Here is a 16,553-nt window from a genome sequence, read left to right as displayed (position 1 = left end):
CAAAAATGGCTGAAAACATGTGGACGTCGACGACGGTTTTAACCTCCAATAATGAGGAAAGTAACCAAACTCCTGCTGCTGATATTAGCATCCCAGCACCCAATATATCAAGTATAAAGAACAAGAAACGAAGGATGGAAATATACAGGCAAATGAAAACTGAAAAAAGAAAAGTAAGATAGGCTAGGCTATGTATGCCTGCCTCTCTAATATTATAAGTGAGCGTGGTACACACACAGCCAGGCTAGCGGCCTTCTTAGTTAGGTCAGGACGATTCGCCCATGTTTTGTGGGAAGTGAAACGTAAAGAATGGAGTTATTAGGTTATTATAAATTAGATGTTTATACCTCCATGTGTACAGTACCACTTTTTTCTATTGCATTCATCAATCATAAAACAATTTCTCTACTTTTCAGCGTGAAATTAAGCAGAAAAAACTGAGGAAGAAAGAAGCAAAAATGCTAGGTGATAAGGTAAGGGTTTTTAAAGTAAGTGCTACTCTGTGTAGTACTGGTAGGCCCTATATAGTGCATTAAGATAGGACACTTCCTTAAAACTGTACAGTTTGCTATGTTTTTCACATTTCATTGCAATACTTAAAGTGCTTAATTAACTTTAATTTGGTTTTTTTTTATATTTGTTACATTTTTTGGTATATTTTTTAATGAATTAAATTTTTATGTTTTATATTAATTATTATAAGTTTATATATTTATTATATATTTTATATTAAATTCAATGGTTTAAATTTGTTTATTAACCAGGCACCACCAAAACAAGCACCCAAAACTATTGAAAGCCTGAGAGTGTATGACGAGACCATGGTTGACCCAACTGATCAAGAGGTATTATTACTGTAAATAAATTAAAAAGATTTTTACAAATACACATGTATGCATACAAAAGGAGTCAAAGTTTTCATTCATTCGCTATAAGCTATAACTTCAATTTACACAACTTTTAGAGTTTATTGTATTTTCACTTCAATTAATTCAATTATGTATGACTTAACTAATTTTTTGTATTAACGGTTTTGACTATATTGGAAATAAGTGGACATATTTTTTACTTTGTATATTTCACTATATTATTTGAATAACGAATACAATCAATCAATTTATAATATTCACAACTATTTAAATCAATAGGTCATGCATGATGAAGCACAGGATGAGATGGCTTCGTACTTCAATAGGTTGACGGAACCAAAAATTCTTATTACAACATCTGACAGACCTAGATCTGTAAGTATATATATTACAGTGTTTATTTTTAAAATGTGCAATCATTAATTTAGTTTCTCTGGTATAACCCCACCCACAAAATTGTAGTGGATTTAGGTTGTAAAATCTAACTTATACTTGCAAAATGTCAGAGCAACAAAAGCAAGTACGCACACTTTTTGGTAAATCAATTCTATATTACAATTTGAATTTGGACACATACTAAAAGGTAACTAAAGTAGAACCCCTCCTTTTTGGACAACCCTATTCAGGGAACATCCATATCAAGGGGACTCTGTGAAAAGAACAAAAGGGAATATATGTTTTAAAACTCGATTCAGCCTCTATTCAAGGGACACACCTAAAGGGAAACTTGTTTGCATCTAAAAGGTGTCCCTATAATCGGGCTTCTGCTGAATTCATTGACGGACTGTTTAGCTAGTATTGAAATGTGACCAATTATGAAAAATGTTCTAGCAAATTGTACTAGAATGGATTTTGATAAAACCAACAGTACACTTTACGATCCATTGATGCTATCGCCCTCTATCATTGACAAATCATTTTTGTGTAATTTAATCAATAATGTGAGGTTTTATTAATCATCAGCTTGAAAATGTTATGTAGTTTAAATTTAATTTAATCTGAAGAAAGCTATTTCCATAAACCAAGAATATTAAATGTAATTACTGTACGACGGAAATTGGTTTTCCCTTTTAATTAATTTAAAATATGCTGAATAATTAGAAGATGTTCAATTATTAAACAAATTTATATTTATAATTAATTTTTGTTTATTTTTTGATAAATAAATTCAGTTATGGTATTAAATTTTAAAAAATCCTTTTTTATAATAAGCAAGATACAGTACTGTACTAAATTAATTTTATTTTTCCATTAAAAAATAACAAAATAAAGCTCACAAAAATTAAACACATTCTTATACAGTATATTCATTATGGATGTTAAATGCAGTCGATAATCTACAATGACCTTGACTTCATAACAAATAATAATAATATATATACAAATATTCAAAACTATATGTAATTTTGTAAACATGACTCGAGTTGGATAGGTCAAACCAATAATATATACAATACATGATTCTATCTCATAACATGTAATAAAGAAGTAAGTATTAATTTTTTACGACATATATATTTCTGTGTGTCTCATCCTTGTTTTTTTTTTCAATATATTGATTCTATACAGAATACTATTGTTTGTCATATTATATTATTGCAGGTATACATGTAATAATAAAAACAAATATCTTTTTGTTTTTTTCAATAAAGTAGTATAGTATATAGCCTGCTATAAAATTCCAGCCATTTTCAGTTTCAAACCTATATTTTAATTAATTCTCTTCCTCTAATAGATATAGACAAAATTGAACTATGTGAAAATAAATGTGATGTGCCAATATATGGTGGTGATGATGTCATATCACTACCATATTTGGGAATATCACTTCCATATTTGGGCACATCACACTTTTTTTGTCAAACTAGTTTGATAGTGTAGATAGAGCTTTACTCTTCTTTCAATACTTCCTCAAAAACCATCTCTTTTTGACAAAATAATCTTAATCAAATTTGTATTTGAAATCCCTTTAAAATATTAATATTTACATTATACTGTACAGTATAACTGTATATGAATTTATTGTATTCTATAAAAATGGTCTGTATTGCAGCTCATAAACTATATTTTACTACTTGGAAATAAATACAATTTTAGTTTTGGACATATAATAACTAGTCACTATGCCATAGCAAAAGCTTAAAAACAGACGAGGCAAAGATGCTTTAAATAAAATTATTAATATAAAATATGATGATCTGTGCTGAGGAATTGGAGTGGGTGGTGAAAACTTTTCAGACGAGGCGAGCCCCTCGTCTGCCTCATCGACCAACATCATCCATCCAATGAAATTTTAATTAATTTTGGTTTGTTTTTTTTTTCGTTATTCAGCGGACCATGAAGTTTTGCGAGCAGTTAAAAGAATGTATTCCTAACACACATGTGTACTATCGACGAGGGTTAGCGCTCAAGAAGATTATACCTCAATGCAAAGCAAGAGATTACACCGACATCATTATAATTAATGAAGACAAGAGAATTCCTAGTATCCTTTACTGTATCAGCTTTTATTGGACGAAAAAAGACAACTAAAAAAGCAACATATTGTTGTTGTGATATACATATGAATTATGACATGTACAGCCACAGAAGATTTTGTTTTCTATTTATTTGTTTTATATTTATCTATTTATTTAACTAATGTACAGTAATCACATTGTAATGTTTTTTCTATTTTGTTAATGGTGGTCTCTCATGCTTAAAGTCTATTTCTAGACTTATTTTAACCACCATCCTCATTTATAAATATTTAATGATTTATCAAGCAAATATATGTATTATTTGTGGAAAACAACATTACTACTACCAAAGCATTGGTTTCTTAGCATGTGTAGATGTTTCGTACCTTCGGGAGTGGTATTGTACCTGGATACAGGATATCCTTAAATTGTTTTAAACAGGGATTTCTTTTACTTGCCAAAATTAAATTCCAGCAAGTACATCATCATTTTCCTGCCATTCAATTTATCCTTTAAATCGCAGCTTAACCAATATGCCACTCATTCTAAATCCTGAGCATACATGTACTGTACGTCGTGTGGTATTTTCCCTTCCAAGTCTGCACACACTTTGTTTGGCATCATAACTCTCAAATATATTTATGTTATTACTATAACACTTAACACACACATTTAGCTGGACTTTTATTATGTCATCTTCCAGATGGCCCTACTGCACATTTTAAATTAACAAATCTTAAACTAAGAAAAGAAATTAAGGTAAACAAATCATAATATATAATTCAGTATAAAATAAACTAGCTAAAAAATCAGTAAATTCTTTAGTTCGATATACAACATCGTATTGGAAAGGTTGTCCCAGTATTTGGATGCAAGACCCACAAACACAACAAACATTGGTTAATGTATCATAAATAAATAGATTAAAGATTAAATATGTAAAAATGATAGGGAAAGGCAGAACTTGAACTTTTAATTTATGGTTTTATTTTATATACAGTGTTTAGTAACAAAATTATGATGTTTGTTTTAGAATTCTAGCACACCAACTGAACACAAACCTGAACTGGTATTGAACAATTTTAACACACGACTAGGACATACTGTTGGTAGGCTTATAGCATCATTGTTTTCACACGATCCCGACTTTGTTGGACGCCGAGTAGTCACTTTTCACAATCAACGTGATTTTATTTTTTTTAGACATCACAGGTATGTGGTAAAATACAATACAAATACAAATTCTTTCAAATTATATATTTTTTGAATAACAATTGACAGAAATTTCCTTCTAAAACTCTGTCTACACTATCAAACTAGTTTGAAAAAAAAAGTTTGATTTGCCCAAATATGGTAGTGATATGACATCATCATTTCCATATATGGGCACATCACATTTTTTTTTTTTAGAAGACTGTTTTACCTGCATATCAACAGAAACGTTGATACATTGTCAACTTTACTTAAACTTACAACAAACTTAAGTAAAGTATCTTTCCTAAGGATACAAGCAATGCGGTGAGAGTTGGATTCGAACCTCGGTCTCACGATCAGTAGTCCAACGTTGAACACCCTGCGCCACACGCCCTCGGAGTGCAGCGGAGTTGAGTTGTTTTATAGACTAGAATCTAAAATTGGCAGTAACCACAAGGATACAACCACCATATTTCAAATCCAAAGTCTTAAGATTTAGTTTTTATTTAAGGTACATTTTCAAAGATGGGAAAAAAGTTGGTCTTCAACAACTGGGGCCAAAGTTCACTCTGAAGTTACGATCATTACAGAAGGGAACGTTTGATTCAAAGTTTGGAGAATATGAATGGGTTCACAAGGTACAGTATAAATCATTTTTAACTACAGTTTACAACATTATGTATATAATTTTTTTTATCATACAAGAAAATACCTACATTGGTTGCACTGTACACAGAATAAAACAATGAACAAAACTAGAGGGTACTCCGAGAGTACAAACCTCCGCCTACTGTAAAATTCCCCTACATAAAATTCCCCCTGAATATTTTTTTTTTACATTTTTTGTATTAGTTCTAAGTGTAAATATGCTAACTGCACACTACAAAGTTGTGGATTGACAGTGTGGTGTAATGGTTATGTATCCAGCCTCTCACAGTTGAGATCGCAGGTTGAAGTCCCACTGAGGGTTTTTTTTTTATTATTTTGTTATTTCCTTTTTTTTTTGTTTTTTATGGACCTTGATCTTTGACCCTGACCCTTCAAAATTTAACCACAATTATATGACGTGTCATTGATCATTGTGGCTAAGTTTGGTGAGAATCGGATAAAAACTGTGGTCTCTAGGCAGTAAAATAGTTTTTTGTTAGTTGTGACCTTGACCTATGACCTTTTCCCCCTCAAATTCGAACTCGTCCGAGCTTTTGGGGCATAGATCATTGTTGCCAAATTTGGTGAGAATCGGATAAAAACTGTGGCCTCCAGGCTGTTCACAGACACACACACAAACACACACACACACAAACACACACACACACAAACATACAGGGGTGAAAACATAACCTCCTTGGCGGAGGTAAAAAGAAATAACAAATACCGAAAGTTTAAAAAAGTGAATCACTTTGTTGACAGGGGTGGACGTTGACAGGGATGGATCCATGAATGTTTTAAATGGGTAGTGCTAGCTAAGCATAATAATATTAATATTCTGTCAAAAATATATATCAAGAAGTAGTAGCGACCCAATAGCTACCCCATGGATCTGCCCTGTCTGCCTAAAACCCAAGGTAGGTAGGAAGAAAAGAAGCTGACTTTTACGCTATACAATTATGTATTTTAACCAATTGTACAACATATTAAAGGTTCCGGGTTCGAATCTGAATTGAGGCGGCTTTTTTTAATTCTCAAATTAATTAATATTAGTACATCACCGGGCGGTTAACAATTTATTCTGTGCCTGTTGATATATATATAGATATATACAATACTGTGTAAAATTCATACATATATTTTGACAAATTCAACATCAATACTGTATAAAACGGGACCATATATTTTTCGATTCATGCTTCATTTTGTAGTGTAGTGTTGTTTGATTGTTAATCCCTAGAAGAGTTACAATTTTTGATTGATTGATACACTTTTTATCTTCCTCTTCACCTGCCAACAGACATCAATAGGATGTAGTATTTTATCTCTATAGTTTTCCTCGATATTATCAATTAAACCTAAAAAATTGTATTGCCTAAATATCAGTTGAAGGAGCAGTTCAGATTTGTTGTTCTTTTTGAGTTATTTTGTGTTAATGACTAGTCTTGCTAAAAATAATTTACTAATCTAAAATATAGAATAGAGTGTGCTATAGAAAGTTTACTCATTCATGCAATTTTCAGTCGCGTGCAACGCGACTATACAGCTCACTATGTCGGTCGGTCGGAAAAAAACTAACTTAAGCGCGCAACTCCAGCCATGTATATGGCCTTGTTTTTTAAATGTAATGCTTAAAATACAGCCTTACAGAATGGCCAGTCCTAGATTTTTTATTGTATTTGTTGTTAGGCAACATAAAAAACATATTTTAGGCTTTATTAAAGCTACTATTTCCACAGTATTAACCTCTTTCAAAGTCCAGACATCCAGGATTTTGTTTATCCCTATTAACAAAGTATTTTTCTAAAAAACATTATACCCAAAAGGCTTTGAAATGACAGTTTACATACACAGGCCTATTTTATGTACCCTTTCACATTCGGGTTCTAATCAAAATCATTTGTTTTGTGCCTTTACCTGCAAGTACAAAAATTCATCCGATGAGAGATTTGAACATGGGCCATATAGACCAATAGGGCTACTTAGTTCATACTTTAGTATGTTTAATATGATTGGATAATTATTTTAACTAATCATCTCTTAATCATTTTTGTATGTATTTATTTCAAATTGATGTTTTGTTAGTAATTTGTATTTCCTTTTTCTGAACAGTTAATTTATTATATAACTAGATAGACGTAATTCAAGAGGCATTGACATTGTGAAATTAATATATGTTACGCCCAAGGTGTCAAAATTACCTTCCAGAACCTTCACTTTATTATCCAACGTCTCCTGAAGTAAATTTGATTAGTTTTAGGAAAACATTGCCTGTATGACATAATTCATTTATTTCAAATCGTGAATAACAATTATTTTAAGATGCTAACCTAGAATTTCCAGGTGCTGTTATTAATTACTCAACATGCTAATGCAATCAATTTCCTATCTTAACAAGAGAATCGCTGAATATTGTATTTTTTTTTAGCATGAATGACAATCTTGTATGTATACTGTATATTTTGTTTCCAGTTTTACTTTCTCAAGGCGTTTGCTTATGACACAATGATGATATTTTGGTAAAATGTTCTAACACTGTTGAGTAAATAAGGTGATGGAAATCTGTTGATTTGGATGGTTGATCCACATTTAGCTGTCTATACAGGGACATCCCTATTAAGGGGATGCTTTCCTGTGAAACAAACGAAGGAAATATATGTGTTAGCACTACAGCCAACCCTATACACCACTATTAAGAGGTTTCTCCTTAATAGGGGTTATACTTACGTTTTTAAAGTTTTATTCCAATTGTTTTAAAGTTCCTGTATAGATGGCCTGAAAAACAGTTATGATCTCAAGCCCAAATTTTGAGAAAATCTATTTATTTTTCTATTAAATTATACATGTAATGGTAATTTTGTCTGTAAAATATGGGGGTGCACAACCATAGTGCTTCACCCCCCCCTCCCCTCCTCCTGCTAGATAAGGATTACCATCATTTTGATTATATTATTCAGTTGAGTAAATATCAATATATCAGTTAGATATCTCTTCATCTCCACTGCAACAAATTGAGGTTGTCTTTCTTCCACTTTTTTCTCAAAATCATTCCAATACATTAGCCTCATTATTCTTTGAAATTGTTATTTATTCAGCACTACCCCATATAGTTAACTATGAATTATTTTTAATCATGTTAAAAGCTATACAAATGGTATTAAGCTACGGTCATTATGAAAAAAAGGTTACAAATCATCAATAGTGTTATAATTTATGTAATGCATTTAAGTATATCGAAGCACTTTATCCCCATTGCGTATATAGTATTTCTTGCACATTATTCAATGACCTATGAAAGGTATAACATTTTTATGTTATGGCTCAAGCAGTGTCTAGCAATTGGTTGAAAGAGCATCTCACATAAAGTAGTAGCACGTTGGACAAAATAGACTAGAATAAAGTCTGTTTATCAAGTACTGCAATTTCGTTTTGCGTTTATTTTTATGTTATGGCTCAAGCACTGTCTAGCAATTGGTTGAAAGAGTATCTCGCATAAAGTAGTAGCACGTTGGACAAAATAGACTAGAATAAAGTCTGTTTATCAAGTAATGCAATTTTGTTTTGCATGTTTGATTTTTTTATACAGTGAGCAACCACACACACAACCCAAGGTTAAGCTGATGTTGACTGATCACGTTCAATCAACCTGTAGTGTACACCATCTATAATTATTATACTCCCCGTCTTTAATTAGAGTAGTGCCTTTTCGAATGGTTTAGGCCAGCCTTGGCCTAGCCTCTTCTTAAAAGATGTGTTATAAAATAAATAATGAATGGTTTATGTTCATGGCACAACGAAATAGATAATTTCAAAAGGTGATGGATGAAAATGTGTTCATTTTATTCTGTCACCTAATGACAAAATTTGTACCAAGGCAATCTAGCAATATGATGATGAGCTCCAGAGATCAAAGGGTTTATCTGTGGCTGCGACATGATCAGTGCCACGCCCCTTACACTGAGTAGTTTTACTCCGAAATTCTCAAAGAGTAAAGCTCTGTCTACATTATCAAACTTTATGTGACAAATAAATGTGATGTGCCCAATATATAGACATGATGATGTCATATCACTACCATATTTGGGCATATCACTACCATATTTGGGCATATCACTACCATATTTGGGCACATTACACTTTCCAAGATTTGTTTCTATTTTGTTAGGACAGGAAAAGTCAAAGCATATTATTATAACCTAGTGGAAAAGGTCATCTAAAAAGACAATACAAATTGTATTATCATAGTTGCCCAAAGATAAACATACTCATGTTACACTCGATTGTGTACATCATTATTGTTGCCATGCAACAATTGATCATCCAATCCTCAATCCACACTGCCAAATGTTTACCGTAAAAAAAAACAAAATCATGTTTTATTCCTAAGCAACATTCTTGAAAAGTTTGTGTTAAAATAACACAATTCAAAAACTAATTGACAGTTGTGTGTATTACGCTACCATATTTTTATTATTTTTCTCACAAAAGATTCTCGTACAATAACAAATCAACCTCTAACCTTATGATTGGATTTTTAATTGCAATTTTTCAATAGAAATCCAACTCTTTAAAAATCAATGATGCAGAACCAATTTAAGTCGTTCTTACTTGATTGGTTTGACGTCTAATAATATGTAATATAATCCTAATAATAATGATTAATTATTGGCCAACTGGTTTAATTTATTGTCCAATATTTTAACAAAAATCATAATAATATAGTTCTAATAAAATTAGGACAATTTGAGAAAAAAAAATTGACTATAATTTCTACTTTACATCTTTCAACTCATGAAAATATTCATCCATTCTGCTCATAAACATTATAAATAAACCATTTCATTTTTATCAAAATATTCAAATAATATGAAATTAAACAATATGAAACATTTAGATTTTAGATGCAAAAGTTACAACATACAAAAATGTTCTATTGCAGGATTTGCATTAACCAGAATAATTGCCTTTAGTCAACATGTAATAGGGAGCTAGCTTTCGAGGTAGAAACATAGTAGTAAGACGCGGAAGTCGGTCAACCATGACAGTCTTAGATGCCGATCCCTGTATCAATGCATACGAAAGCCACATCCACAACGAATCTCATCTCGCGATCAAAAAATTGGCTTTTTCACAGTACGTTGCATCTCAAAAAGCGCTGCATCATGGTTTCGCAAGCTCCATATTATTATCGTAAGAGATACTGCATAGTATATAACTTCATTATAGACCTGAAATTTGCATATAAATTGCATGCAAAACCAAACAATAACAAACCACAATTATTCAACGTAAAATGATAATTACCCTTCAGAATGATACAGTATATACAAATCAATAAAACAACAATTGCGCTATTAAAAGTATGTATTTTAAGTGATGAAAGCACCTTTGTGTAATATACAATAGTTGTATTAGTTTATTAGTTTTTATTAATAGGATTCTGATTCATAAATCAATAATTTATAATATATTATTGGTGTAATAATAATTGTTATAAAATATACCACTGTGATTGGACAGGAAATCAAAAGTAAACCCAATTTAGTATTGTACTGGTCGTCTCAAAAGTAATCGTGTTAAATTATAGGTAACAGAGGTTGTCAAGACCTCCCAAATTCTTATTACAATATTCTTGCTGAAAACTATTTTCCTGGAAAATGTTTGGCCTGTTATAACAATGGTGATCAGTATTGAAGTCTTGACTGTGAAATCCCAGTGTGTTAATCTATATGGTGCCATGGGAATAATTAGGACAATATTAACAATATCTTGATTTCAGTTACTGTCTACTTAAACTAATACTTCATAATCTGGCCTGATTATTATAATTGTGGCACACTCAAGCAAAATCAGACATAAGTTGGAATTTTTAAAATTGAGATTTTCACAAATACTGAAATACATTATCCAAGATTTAAAATACTGAAAAAATATCTTGATACCATGTCTACTTCCAGAGATATCTCAGTCTAAAGTATTAGTTGTTACAATCAGTGTTTTGAGAAAAATGTTTTTTAAGTTAACGAACAAAAACAGGGCATTTAAGTTTACGCCTTAGTAAAGGGTATTCTAATTGTTGTATTTCAATAAAATTTCATACTTATTTCATTAACTATTGTTTTATTACTATGCTCAATTTTTATTAAAAACAACCCATGAGAACATTTTCAATTTAAGCATAAACATGATAGGTTTTATGAAAATCATACACAATTTACACCATTTTTTAACCAACTGATGACACAAAATGTTAAAACTCCTGCATTTATTCTTCTAAAAATAGAAAAAAACACCAAGGTAATGTAATTAAATACTGTTTCAACTGTTATTTTCCATTAAAAAAAATTGTGATTTGTTTAGCCTTTCATTGTTTTTGGCTGTCTATACAAAACTACCTATGCGACTTATGTCTGATTCCGCTTGAGTGTCCCACATATCCTATTTAATACATAATGCAATTAATTAAATTGTAATTAATTATTACACCTAATTGATAGACACCTCAAGTAGTACAGTGATTGTTTGTCTTAGTTGTTTGACATCTTTGTTTATTCACAAACAACATATGGGCTTTATTCAATACAACTGTTAACATTGCTATTTGATATTGGAATACTGTACATACATGCATTCCTTAGTTTACGTCACACTTAAGCGTGGTTCCCACTAGAAAGCAACGTATTGACGCAAAGTGCTGTATTGCGTAAAAGTGGGAACTGATGATGCAATAGTGCTGCAAATATCGCAGGTTTGATTTTACGCAGGCGGGGGCAAACACAATTATTAGAAGGGCATTCTCTTACATTGCGCAGATTGCGTTACGTTGCGTCGCTAGTGGGAGCCAAGCTTAAATGGGTGCTGTACATGTTGATGATTTGTTTCATCAAACAATTGCATTTTAAATATTCAAGGTTAAACTGTACTAAGTTATCCTCAATGCAATGAAAAATAGCAGTTTAATCATTCCTACATTTGAATAAGTACTTCTCAAATAACCACTTTATTTGAATAAGAACATCATTTGAATATTTAGTGCTATATTTGGCAATTAACCACCTTATTTAAATAACCATCTGGTTTGAATTATAATAAGTGCTCCATTTGAATAGCCATCTTATTTGAATAACCACCTGAGTTTTATAAGTGCCACATTATAACAATTATGTGCCACATTTGGATAAGTACCTCATTTGAATAAGCACGTCATTTCCAGTTGAATAAGTACACTACATGTATTCAAAATAACCACCTCATTTGAAAAATAAAAAAAAAATAAATTTAATAAATGTCTGTGCATAGACATTCGACTCATATGAGTAATGGGGGAATATACCACAACAAAAAAATGTAAAAAATGTAATGTATTGTTTGATTAAGACCTTATTGTTTTCTCTTTATAATAGTTGATAATTAATGGCATATATATATATTTTTGTCTTGCAGCGACATGAAATGGAAACAAGTCGACGGAAATTCTTCTTGTAAGTGCAACATGAAATTGATACAAATTGATTGTTTTTTTATGTTGCTTGATTTTTATGAGTACAAGGTCTGTTTAGTGTCATAGCTGTCATGGCAACCGAAGAAAACAATGAAGTACATTATACATAAAAACAGAGAGTTGAAATGACAGATCATGACCTAACTATAAAAGTACAATGTATCTGCCTTTAATTATATACTGAGCTAGCGCGTAATTTGAAGGGGATCTAAAGGTCTGTCTACACTACAACAATAAATGTGTGATGTGGCCAAATATGGTAGTGATGTGGCCAAATATGGTAGTGATGTGGCCAAATATGGTAGTGATATGGCCAAATATGGTAGTGATATGATGCCATAAATGGGCAGATCACATTTTTTTGTTAAATAAATAGTGTATAGCTTAAGCAACTCTAGTAGAGTGAACTCTGGTGACAAAATATTGCATTCACACAGAAAAAAATGCATTGGAGTGTAAATCCAGTTCCATCTGTTAGCAATACAATAAAAAAGAGTGGTAATTTATAATGAGACAATACAAAAATACCATTAATAGAGGAGCGTGCAAGAAGAGATTTCTTGTCATGCAAGACCCTTAAACAAATATATATAAAATAAAAAAGGTCATGACAAAAAACAGTTTGAAGGTCTAGTTTGAGTACAATGATGATAAATGATTTTTAAGATTTTTATGAAAAGTTGTGAGAGAGGAAGAGTTAACAATACTGGTATCTAAATGATTCCATATTAAAGGGCCAAAAAAATAAATAAAGTGGGAAGAACTAGTTAATCTTACAAAAGGAATAGTTAACTGAAACTTATGAACAGTACTTCTTAGATCATGACCATGGTTAAAATCAGCAGTGTTTACACAGAAAAATTTATAGTAGGAGTTCAAAAAGTGGTGTAATGGCCATGAGCATGCACTGAGGGCTAAAAACAAGGGACCCTTCACAACTCTCTGTCCCAAGTGTTGGATTGCCAAGGCCTTTGGCCTCTATGTTACAGTACTCGCTTTCCTACGTACATTAACTCATATTACCTATACTCTATAGATTAAAACAAATCCAGTTGCATTGTACATTGAAACACAAACAACTAAAATATGGTAATATTGTTTTCATCTGTATATGTAATGTTTCATTTTTTATTATTATTTTTCAATAACAAATTATTATGCTGCCTATATTAGATACGACACTGACAATCAACAGCTGTCATGTTATACATTGAAATTGTTTAAATAATAAAAATAAATAATATACTGATGTCAGATCAAAAACTAGGATGTAAAGAAAAGCCAAAATATTACAGGAGAATTATATGCATTGAATTTTCCAAAAGCATACAATAGGTGTTTTTGTTTTGTTTTTTGCTAGCCTTTGCATAGGTAAAAAGCCTGCTATTTGTGTACCAATACACAATTACAACAACAATGTTTATTAATTGATACTCAATTGAACCATAGAGATTGAACAGACAATAAAAAAAACCACAGTGGTGGTATCTGCGCGCATATCAAACAGAAAATCCACCAAAAACTTTTTTTTCTATTACAACAGTTGTTTACCATTTCACAATGTTCAGCCGTTTCTTAAAGCGTGGTTCCCACTAGAACGCAACGCAGCGTCGTATCGACGCAAAGTGTTGTATTGCGTAAACACAAATGGGAACCGACGACGCAATAGTGCTGCAAACATCGTAGGTTTGATTGCACGCAGGCGGGGGCAAACACAATGATTGGAAGGGCATTTTCTTACGTTGCGTAGATTGCGTTACGTTGCGTCGCTAGTGAGAACCAATTTTTAGCTCTGTCTACACTATCAAACTTTTTGGAAAAAAGTGTGATGTGCCCATATATGGACATGATAATGTCATATCACTACCATATTTGGACATATCACCACCATACTTGAGTAGGCCTCACACTTTTTTGTTGAACTAATTTGATTGTGTAGACAGGGCTTTAAGCTTGGTTCAAGGATACAAGGGAACTTTATTCATCCCAACTTGGGAAATTGTGTTGCTGTCTTATAACAATGCCGTAAAGAAAAGAGAAATGATAGGCCTAAAGCTCGGTTCCCACTAGAGACGCAACGTAAAGCAACCTACGCAAGAAAATGCCCTTCCAATAATTATGTTTGCCCCCGCCTGCGTGAAATCAAACCTGCGATTTTTGCAGTACTGTTGCGTCGTCGGTTCCCACTTGTGCTTACGTAATACATCACTTTGCGTCGATACGTCGCTGTGTTGCGTTCTAGTGGGAACCACGCTTTATACATAAGTGTGATAATAATAATAATAACAATAATAGAGGACGCAACATACGACGTAAGCGCGACGCAAGCGAGTTGACCAATCTCAAGCTGTCGATTATTCAAACTTTCGCAGTGTAATTGTCATCTCGCTCTAGTTGCGCTTACGTCGTTTACATTGTGTCCTAGTTTAAACCAAGCTATAGACTTTTGGCCGTTAACATTTAGTTGCCATGTTATTTTTAATAAATATGTTAATCTACAAACAACTGTGTTGAGCTCCTTTATGCAGAAATTTAGAATACTTAGATTGAAAAATGCAACGCTACCATGGTAACAAATGGAATGATGGATTGTGGTTATAATTTTGCAGTGTCCCATTTTAATGAGCATACGTAATTGTTCAAACATTCAATACAGGTTTTATGAATTTGATAGCTTAAACTAAGAATGAGCTTGATCAATTTTCTTCAAAGTTACTCCAAGGTATTGTGTGTTTATTGCGTGCTTTATCATTTTGTTGAAAAGGGGAATGTACCTAAAATAACGACTGTCTAATGGTTTATGTTGTATAGGATTTTTTAGGCCCTACTTATAAAATTGTAAACATCTGTAAGAATTAAAATTTCCAGGTAGCGTGTTCATTTTTTTAAATATAGGTTAATATAAATATGGTGGCCGGCTGTTTGTGAGGACAGGCGGCCTACTAATTGGATCGTTTTAACGATGGTAAATAGCTGGCCGGGATAATAGATGGATAATTTTACTGCTCTGGATCGATAAGTAAGATAATATTGACAAAAACTACATAGATAGATTGTAGCTGTTATTTGTATCTGCACTAATTGTTTTATTTCTGTGAGGGTCCCTAATGATCACCTTCGGCTGGATGGACCACCCTCGTAAAATATTGTTGAAATAAAATAAATAAAACAAATTTTTTAAAAATTTGAAAATAACATATTCATCACTGTCCATGGATTTGCTATAAAGATTGGTTCCCACTAGGACGCAACGCAAGGACCAATCACAAGCGATGAATTATTCGAACTGTCGCTTGTCATTGGCCAACTCGCTTGCGTTGCGACTACGTACTTGCGTTGTGTCCTAACGCATCCACTTGTTTTCGTTTTTCTAACAAAACTAAAACTCGTCATTTATTTTATAGAACACAACTATATCTTAGGCGAACTTGAATGCAATTTCCATCAAGTCTGTCTTAAATTTACACCATTTTAAAAAGAAAACTAATTTATTATTTTAATCTTAAGATTATATAATTATTGTAATGCATGGACCTAATGAAATTTACAATCTTTTGAAAACGTCGATGCTCCACGGCAATGATTAGTTTGTAACGGAAGCCTTTTTAGGTTATCAAAGCACGTATATCCTACATATTAATGTCTGTCTTCTGTTGTTGGTGCTTTAAAGATGTATTGTCCCCCAAAAACATGAGAAATGAAGATTAATTAAATCAGACTTTGAATAGGTTATTTTGTATTTTTAATCAAGTTAATCACTTCCGTAGGAAAAAAAACTATTTTTTAATTTATAACATAACATAATAAATGGTTAAATTCAACCAATTTGACAATTTTTTGCTTTAAATTACAGTTTTTTTCAGATAAACAAATTTTGTTTAG

General features: G+C 31.9%; 1 protein-coding gene across 1 annotated transcript; it reads left to right on the top strand.

Moving 5' to 3' along the window:
- On the top strand, nucleotides 1-15,598 carry LOC144844588 (ribosome production factor 1-like). The gene is made up of 9 exons (XM_078701564.1): nucleotides 1-173; nucleotides 417-473; nucleotides 765-845; nucleotides 1,149-1,244; nucleotides 3,201-3,354; nucleotides 4,005-4,087; nucleotides 4,362-4,540; nucleotides 5,034-5,160; nucleotides 12,614-15,598. The coding sequence occupies exons 1-9, from the start codon at nucleotides 6-8 to the stop codon at nucleotides 12,653-12,655; spliced, it is 987 nt and encodes a 328-aa protein (XP_078557690.1). The 5' UTR covers nucleotides 1-5; the 3' UTR covers nucleotides 12,656-15,598.
- Nucleotides 15,599-16,553: the final 955 nt, after the last annotated feature.

This window comes from Antedon bifida, chromosome 6, assembly GCF_963402885.1.
Source record: "Antedon bifida chromosome 6, ecAntBifi1.1, whole genome shotgun sequence".
NCBI lineage: Eukaryota > Metazoa > Echinodermata > Crinoidea > Comatulida > Antedonidae > Antedon > Antedon bifida.
The sequence above is the reverse complement of the archived record's forward strand: the minus strand, read 5'-3'. Positions and strand labels throughout refer to the sequence as shown.

Bases quoted from the DNA above. Each gene is read 5' to 3' on its own strand.
- LOC144844588 (XM_078701564.1), top strand. From the start codon at position 6: ATGGCTGAAAACATGTGGACGTCGACGACGGTTTTAACCTCCAATAAT. The intron at 174-416 runs GTAAGATAGGCT...TCTACTTTTCAG, and splicing joins TGAAAACTGAAAAAAGAAAA to CGTGAAATTAAGCAGAAAAA. The intron at 5,161-12,613 runs GTACAGTATAAA...TTTGTCTTGCAG, and splicing joins AATATGAATGGGTTCACAAG to CGACATGAAATGGAAACAAG.